The 9,108-nt window shown below is 46.0% G+C and overlaps 1 protein-coding gene across 6 annotated transcripts in view; it reads right to left on the reverse strand.

Moving 5' to 3' along the window:
- The window catches only part of R3HDM2 (R3H domain containing 2), a 137,974-nt gene that overhangs the window by 4,874 nt on the left and 123,992 nt on the right, over positions 1-9,108 (reverse strand). For all 6 annotated transcript variants that reach the window (XM_026454643.2, XM_026454646.2, XM_023210709.2 and 3 more), the window contains 2 exons: positions 8,231-8,331; positions 521-690 (listed from right to left, as the gene is read on the reverse strand). In XM_026454643.2, the coding sequence (XP_026310428.1) occupies positions 521-690; positions 8,231-8,331 (271 nt within the window). The remainder of the gene's footprint in view (positions 1-520; positions 691-8,230; positions 8,332-9,108) is intronic.

Here is a 9,108-nt window from a genome sequence, read left to right on the forward strand (position 1 = left end):
CTCGCTCTGTCACCCAGGCTGGAGTGCGGTGGCGCGATCTCCACTCACTGCAAGCTCCGCCTCCCGGGTTCACGCCATTCTCCTGCCTCAGCCTCCCGTGTAGCTGGGACTACAGGCACCCGCCACCGCGCCCGGCTAATTTTTGTATTTTTAGTAGAGACAGGGTTTCACCATGTTAGTCAGGATGGTCTCGATCTCCTGACCTCGTGATCCGCCCATCTCGGCCTCCCAAAGCGCTGGGATTACAGGCGTGAGCCACCGCGCCCGGCCCCATTTATGTTATTTTAATATCCACTACTGGCACATTGATTTAAGTATTCTCTGAGCATTTTCAAGTGTATATCCCATCTGCCACCTTAGATACTAGGTTCCTTAAAAGAAGATGCTCTCTGTTTCTTGTGTTTCTCTCCAAAAAGTACCCAGGAAAAGATACGTAGAAGAGGCTGCTCAGTCAATAGCAAACATTGCGCCCTGGGAAGAATAAGGTCATCTCCTTGTCAAGGCTGAGTGCTGCACTCACCTGGGGGCTGCTGTCAGGACTGTACAGGTCTCCAGGCTTCTGCCCCCGCTGGTCCATGCTGTAGTATTTACAATGACTCCACTGGACCATGGATGGGTTCTGAGGGGGCTGGGGTCCATTAGGGACATTCAGCTGCATGACCACCACACCTGGTCCAGAAGGTGACACTCCTGAAGGGCAGGAAGAAAATGGTTACAAATTCAAACTGTATTTTTGCCTTCCAGCTAGCCCTGAGTGGGAAAGCAGCAAACAAATCCACCCATTGCCTCAGGGTCACTCAAGCTACATCTTGCCAGGAACCTGAGATGGCTGCTGATGTGGCTTCTGACTCCATCTTCTCAAACCAGTAGAAGTTTGAGGGGAAGGGATATGAGCCCCAGATGCCAGTGTTCCCCTGGCCTTCACCTGGTGAGGGGTACTTTGGTATGCTTGGCAGAAAACTACTCCATTCTGTCAATACTGGCTATAACCAAATGCCCAGGTCAGACTGCTCAAATGTCTAGGTATTGTACGGGTTCTGGTCTGGGTCATGGGCCAGGGCTGCAGACACGTGCAGGCTTTTCTGGTAATGGCTGTAGATAAGCCAGTGACCTCTGGTTGTTCTGGAGAAGATAAATGCACACAGTTTTACCATGCCAGACCCAGAAAGTATGTCTTGGCCAAGAATGGGGTAAGTTGGGAAACATTTCAAGCAGAGGGAACGGCATGGAGATGTATGTCATATTCAGGAAATGACAAATGATTCAAGGTGCTAAGACACAGGGGCCATGTAGGGGAAGCAGTAGGAGATGAGACACGTTTATTTAACAAACACTTATTGAACACTTGCTATGTGCTAGTTCCTATGTTGGGCACTGAGTGTACAAGAAATAAGGCTGCCCCTGTCCTGATAGAATGGACAGTCTATTAAGGAGTCAGACATTAAACAAATAGTTGGTGTCAGAGTTTGAAGCACATTCTGGTAAGATGTTTGAACTTTATCCTGTAGATGTTGGGAGACCTGTGCTTTGGAGAGGTAACACAAATGGCCGAATGTAGGATAGCTAGGGAGAGAGACTAGTAGCAAGAAAGACCATTTAGGAAGCTACTGAAGGTCGGGCACAATGGCTCATGGCTGTAATCCCAGCACTTTGGGAAGCCGAGGCAGGTGGACTGCTTGAGCCCAGGAGTTCAAGACTAGCCTGGGCAACATGGTGAAACCCTGTCTCTACAGAAAATACAAAAATTAGCTGGGCATGGTGGCATGCACCTGTAGTCTCAGCAACTCAGGAGGCTGAGGTGAGAGGATCACATGAGCCTGGGAGGTCGAGGCTGCAGTGAGCCGTGATTATGCCATTGCACTCCAGACTGGGTGACAGAATGAGACCCTGTCTCAAAAAATAAAAAAGCCTGCTGAAACAGAATGAAGAGATTTGAAATTAGGGCAATGCCAGCAGGAATGGAGTGAGAGTCAGACCTTCTGAAGGTTACACTGACAGGTTCAAGTGACTGACTGAATGCGACCTTGAGGTTTTGGCACTAGCAACCATGGAGAGACTCACCCTCCCACAGGGTGGGAGAAGGAAAGGCCTTAATAAGGAGGAACATTAAGACCCAAATCTTCATAGTGAAAAGCAAGATAAAGAGTCAGGGTCAAACAGTTTGATGGACAGTCCCTGCTGGGAGGGATGGGCTGGAGCTCTGCTTCCCGGCAAGGGACTGTCTAGAGTGAGGGTTTGTTCCTGACCTCCCAGGCTATATTCCTGTTGAGGCTGAGTTCACATGTGGGTGGTGATGGAGAAATGGAAATTGGGGGTTACTAGCTTGAAAACCTGCTGCAATGCTGCTGTTTTCATGGCTCGATGCTCCAGGGCTGCCACTGCTGTTGTCATCAAATTGCTTCCTGTGATGGGAAATGTTGCAGCCTCTGCCCTGGGCACCAGTCATGCTGGGAAGTGAGTTGATTGTTTTTCTCAGGTAGTATCAGTCAAAAGAAGGGAAAAGAAATGGTGGGAGGTCTGAGAGAGAAGCTCAGGAGACAAGATCTGTCATATCATATTCCCCAGCCAGTTTGTACCCCTGACCCTCTAGGATTCATCCAATCAGAGAGCACAAACACTCAGTGCAACAGGCTCAGATATCCCCATCTCCTGCCAAGGTGGACAGAGTATTCATGGGCATAGATTGTAGTAGGGCCACAGGAAAACTGCACAGTTGTGGAGTGTCATGCATTTAACAACTCCCCGCTTACTGTAGTTTTTCTGGGCATTTTATTTCCCCATCCTAAGACTCGCTCACATCCTGTACCAACAAAATTGCAATTGACCTTATTCAAATACCTCATTGCTACCTGAGGGTCCAATGTAAGAATAATTAAATCTATTGTTTTTCTAGAAAGTAGCTCATAATCTGAGCCTAATGCTCAGGAAAGGTGGAGAAGGGGATGAGTGTGTAGGAATAAGCATAAGCAAGGCAGTGGAAGCTCTTTCTAATACCAGCGGGTAGCCATAAGGAGCTATCAGGGAGGTCACAGGGAGAGGAAACAAAACAAAGTCCTCATATTATTATCTCTGATCCCAACAAAAACAAAGCCTGGGTTTTTAGTTGCAGCCTGTCCTGAGCTCCTCCCCACACTGAGTCTTCCCCTGCTGGCCTGAAGCATTGTTCCTTCACTTAGCTGAGGACACAGAGCACTACTCCACTGATGAGCTGATTTTTATGCTTCTCTTCCTTGAGCCCAAAGCAGGTGGCATCTGTTAGCAGCTGAACTGTTGCTACTTCTTAATAGACGTGGCAAAAACAAAAAACAAAAAAACCCCACTGCCCAGTGACAGCACTTCCATATAATCAGGTTGGGAGAAGGAGCATGGGTTGGCAGCAGGTGGGAAGGGGGAGAGGGGGGTTGAATAAGGAAATCAATTTCAGCTTGAAAGCTCTGAAAGGAGAGGGGACGTGTGAATGGCTTTTTAAGTGGCATCATTAAACCTGGGCAGAAAGGTCGATTGGGCACAGCAAACCGCATAAATACAAATAGATGGCATTTATATCCGGCAGAATTGTTTTTTGTTTTTGTTTTTTTGTTTTTTTAAATCACTGAGGTAGAAGACTGATAGGCTTTCTTACCACCAGAAATCACATCTATGGAAAGGAATTGTTCAGGGAAATAAAATCCACAGGCATCCTTCCCAAATTAAAAGATAGAAACCAATAATATCTTGGTATTTTTCCCTTTTTTGGTGCATGAGTAGGATATCTTCACTAAATGGAAGACAAAAGGCAGTCTCAGCTTTGGAAACCCCTCAGCTAAACAATGAGCCAGTAAATATGTGAGAGGCTATTTCTGTATGCATTTCACTCTGTCCATGCTGCTGTGTCACTGTGAGTTGGGAGTCTCTGTATAGGTGTCACTGCCATTTCATGTCTGCGTGCATCTTCCCCAGACAAGCACCCCTATAGAAACCTCAAGGGACCTGCAACTCATCATTTTAATGGGAGAAGTTTTTCCTGGGGTTAGAGTTATGTCTCATACTATAGTGAAGGAATTAAAGTTCAGGCCTGGGGCAACTACAAAAATGTATTAATAAACCAGAACAGTTGTTCCAGGAACAGCCAATCCTAATCCCTGCCTTTATTTTTGGAAAAGTGACCATGTTGCTACATGAGAGAAGGGCGGGTAACTGTCCTCTGAAGGTGACAGACGGGCCCTTGTGGGTTATGCCTGCGGTCTATCTTTTCAGTATAGGGCAAATGAGGCAGAAGAAGCACTTGTTTCCCTTTTTCCACTTCCTCTTAGATTTCCACAAGCAGGGATTAAAGACCTGTAAAATCGATGATATGGTGAATACAGTCTTTTAGATGATATGGGTAGAACACAAGGTCCCACTATCTAGGAAAAGTACAAGGGGTCAGTCAGAAGCCTAGGATCAACCAGGGTAACTAGGAACAAAGGAGATAAAACTGAGAAAATTCCAAAGAAACAAGGAAAACAGACGATAAAGAGGGATTCTCCATTTCTTTTGATGTGGGAAGCCTACGTTAATTATCTCTTTCTTCTAATCCTAGTCCAGATTTCTAGTGTTGCCAACTTCCAGAACTGTGGTTTTAGTTTACTTAAATTAACCTAGTGTGACGGCCAGAGTAGGTAATGAAAAATTCTTTTCACTTGATTTGTTTATGGTTCAAAGACCTTGCATTTGAAGATGAATAGATGTAACAACAGTGACCCAATAGATATAAGGACATACCACAAAGGATACACAGAAAAATGCACATACAAGTATACCTACAAGTATGTGCAGGAGAAAAAATGCTCTGCGGTACCCAGCACCACCACAGGCTACAGTGCTTCTTGGAGCTGCTTTCTGCAATTTCTATACCTCACTGGAAATTTTAAGGCCAAGTGCCCCTGGCGGACACTAGGAGAAACAGCCAGAGAGACCAATAACATAATAAAAATTAAGGACTTTTGAATTAAAAACCTCAGCCTGTATGAAGGCAGAAGTCATTGCTCCTTTTTTTTGTTTTGTTGTTTTGAGACAGTCTCGCTCTGTTGCCCAGGCTGGAGTGCAGTGGCGCAATCTCGGCTCACTGCAACCTCTGCCTCCTGGGTTCAAGCGATTCTCGTGCCTCAGTCTTCCAAGTAGCTGGGATTACAGACATGCACCCCCATGCCCGGCTAATTTTTGTATTTTTAGTAGAGATGGGGTTTTGCCATGTTGGCCAGGCTGGCTGGTCTCGAACTCCTGGCCTCAAGTGATCCACCCTCGTTGGCCACCCAAAGTGATGGGATTACAGGCATGAAACACCATGCCTGGCCTAGAAGTCATTGCTCCTTAAAGGAAAGAACTGATCATGTCTAATGAGTAAGATTAATTCTGGAATCTACTCCACAGCATCCAACATAGTGAGGATACAAACAATCTTCAAGTGAAAATATTCCATTTCTGAATGGGGAAAACTGACAAAATATCTCCCTCTCACCATAAGAGGGCACTCTGACATTTCCACGATAGAGTGGAAAGGAGATGGTTGGAGGCTAAATTCAGACTTCCTGCGGAGGCGGGCAGATCACAAGGTCAGATCAGGCCCATCCTGGCCAACATGGTGAAACCCCGTCTCTACTAAAAATTTAAAAATTAGCCAGGCGTGGCGGCATGCGCCTGTAATCCCAGCTACTCGGGAGGCTGATGCAGGAGAACTGCTTGAACCCGGGAGGCGGAGGCTGCAGCGGCTGAGATTGCGCCACTGCACTCCAGCCTGGGCGACAGAGAGAGTCTGTCTCGAGAACAAAAAAAAAAAAAAAGACTTCCTTCCCAAGCTAGGCTGGGAAGGTGGCTCAACGCCTGTAATCCTAGAACTTTGCGAGGCCAAGGCGGGTGGATCACCTGAAATCAGGAGTTCAAGACCAGTCTGGCCAACATGATGAAACCCCGCCTCTACTAAAAAAAAAAAAAATACAAAAATACAAAAATTAGCCGGGCGTGGTGGCAGGCGCCCGTAGTCCCAGCTACTCAGGAGGCTGAGGGAGGAGAACTGCTTGAACCTGGGAGGGGGAGGTTGCAGTGAGCCGAGATTGTGCCACTGCACTCCAGCCTGGGCAAAAGAGTGAGACTCTGTCTCAAAAAATATATATATAAAAAGAAAAGAAAAGAAAAAACAAAAGACTCCCTTCCTTCCAGATTTTTTTTTTTTTTTTTTGAGACAGGGTCTTGCTCTCCATGATGACAGGGTGACATCACTGTGATGCAGTGGCATCATCATAGCTCACTGCAGCCTCAAACACCTGGGCTCAAGTGATCCTCCTGCCTCAGTCTCTCAAGTAGCTGAGATAAACTAAAAGCACATGCCACCATGCCCAGCTAATTTTAAAAATTTTTGTAGAGATAGGGTCTTGCTTTGTTGCCCATGCTTGTCTTGAACTCCTGGCTTCAAGAAATTCTCCTGCCTTGGCCTCCCAAAGTGCTGGGATTACAGGTGTGTACCATTGCACACAGCCCCCTGAAGTTTCTTTAACTGCAGTGCACTGCTATTTCAGAGTAGGGTGAAAGGGATACAAACAAGGGCAGCTGTACTTGTGTGTTAGGGGAATTCTTGGCAAAGGCAGTGAAAGGCTGCATGGCATAAACTTACTAATTTGGAATGGCTGGCCTCTTCAAAGAAGGCCTTTAGCTGTGTAACATGACGTCCATTTATTTTCCACTGGAGAGAAAGAAACTGAGTAAAAAAATGTGTTGAAAATGTGTTGAAGACTCAGTTTAGGATGCGGAAAGTCAAAAGATCCAAATTCAAGTTAGAGGATTGTGACTTTAGGCAAGTTATTTAATTTCTTTGAGTTTTAAATTTCCTCCTCACAAAGTTATGGCGAGAATTAAAATGTTACAATGTATGTGAGCACACACTAAAAGCTGCCAAACAAATCTAAGCTGTAAGTTAAAAAGTATTTTATCAACTTCCCTCACACTTCCAAGAGAAAAGAAATGCTGTCTATAGGAAGGAAAAGTACAGAAGACACAGGTCTTCTGTGTCTTCATTGCATGATCCAAAGGCATGTGAGTATAGTGCTAGATTCAGATAAAAAAAAAGGAAAAAAAAGAAAAAGAAAACCAAAGAAAACTAAGAATTCAGAGACATAGCTTTTTGAGGCAACAAATGTCATTTCTTTTTTTTTTCCTCTAGAGACAGGGTCCCAACTCCCTATCTGCGTCCATTCAGGCCAGAGTGCAATGGCACGATCCCAGCTCCTTACAGCCTCGACCCCCCAGGCTCAAGCGATTGTTCCGCTCAGACTCCTGAGTAGCTGTGATTACTGGGCGCATCACCATGCTTGGCTTGTTTTTGTTTTGTTTTGTTTTTTGGAGACAGAGTCTCGCTCTGTTGCCTAGGCTAGAGTGCAGTGGCACGATCTAGGCTCACTGCAACCTCTGCCTCCTGGGTTCAAGCATTTCTCGTGCCTCAGCCTCCTGAGTAGCTAGGATTACAGGTGCACGCCACCATGCCCAGCTAATTTTTGTATTTTTAGTAGAAATGGGGTTTCACCATGTTTGCCAGGCTGGTCTTGAACTCCTGACCTCAGGTGATCTGCCCGTCAAAGTGTTGGGATTACAGACGTGAGCCTCCGCACTCAGCCATAATTTTTTTTTTTTTTTTTTTTTTTTTGCGACTGAGTCTCGCTCTGTTGCCCAGGCTGGAGTTCAGTGGCATGAGCTGCAACCTGTGCCTCCCAGATTCAAATGATTCTCGTGCCGCAGCCTCCCGAGTAGCCAGATGACAAGCATGCACCACCATGCCTGGCTAATTTTTGTATTTTTAGTAGAGATGGGGTGTTTCGCCATGCTGGCCAGGCTGGTCTCAAACTCCTGGGCTCAAGTGATCCACCTGCCTTGGCCTCCCAAAGTGCTGGGATAAGCCACCATGCTTGGCCTTTTATAAAAGCTTTTTAGTAGAGTCGAAGTCTTGCTGTGTTGCCCAGGCTGGTCTTAAACTCCTCAGCTGAAGTGATCCTCTTGCCTTGGCCTCCCAAAGTGCTGGGATTACAGGTGTCATCTTGAGAGGTCACCTTCAGTACCCTTGGAAAACACCAGCCAAGACTTTGTTTTTTCTTTGTGATGGAGTCATAGTGGGGACAGACCCAATACCTGAACTCTTTTTGCCCTTCCCAGCTTTAAAGCGTAAGCCCTTCAGCAATGTTTGCTCTTGCCAGTGCCCAAGACCCGCAATTCTTTATCCTCTTACCTGAGTACTGCTGTGGCATCTGTGGTGGACTGCAGGGAGAGGGAGACTGAGGCATCTGGTACTGCTCAGAGCCAGGGGGTTGCAGAAACCCTACAGAAGGGCTGGGAAGACAGAGAAGAGACGAGTGGTGAAGCAGTAGAGGGACGAACACAGCTCCTGGCAAACAGCTGCTGCTTCCTCGTCCTCCCCTATGGGAAGCAGAGGCAGCTTCAAGCCATTCCCAGACCAATTTGCCATGCAATTTCTAAAATCACTCATCAGTTCAAAGTTAATTATATGTATTTGTACTTGATCATCTTTCAATTAAGAAGCTGCTAATCAGTGCTACAGATGGAATGTTAGCAACACATGCTCTTCCCAACACTGTGGAAACACCAGACACACATACGTGCACATATGCACACACACAGATTACAAGAAACACAATAGAAACACAGACAAAGAGAGTGTCACAGACACAGACATAGAGTGCTAGAGAGAGATGGGTAAAAAAAACAAACAAACACAAAAACTAAGGATTGCTAATTATTTTTGAACTGAAAAAAAAAAAAAAGTCAGCCAGGCACAGTGGCTTACGCCTGTAATCCCAGCACTTTGGGAGGCCAAGGTAGGCAGATCATGAGGTCAGGAATTCGAGACCAACCTGGTCAACATGGTGAAACCCTGTCTCTACTAAAAATACAAAAATTAGCTGGGCGTGGTGGCGCGTACCTGTAGTCCCAGCTACCCAGGAGGCTGAGGCAGGAGAATTACTTGAACCCAGGAGATGGAGGTTGCAGTGAGCTGAGATTGTCATTGCACTCCAGCCTGGGTGACAAGAGCAAGACTCCATCTCAAAAAAAAAAAAAAAAAAAAAAAAAAAAAAAAAAAAAAAAAAA

Source organism: Piliocolobus tephrosceles, chromosome 10 (genome assembly GCF_002776525.5).
Source record: "Piliocolobus tephrosceles isolate RC106 chromosome 10, ASM277652v3, whole genome shotgun sequence".
Taxonomy (NCBI): domain Eukaryota; kingdom Metazoa; phylum Chordata; class Mammalia; order Primates; family Cercopithecidae; genus Piliocolobus; species Piliocolobus tephrosceles.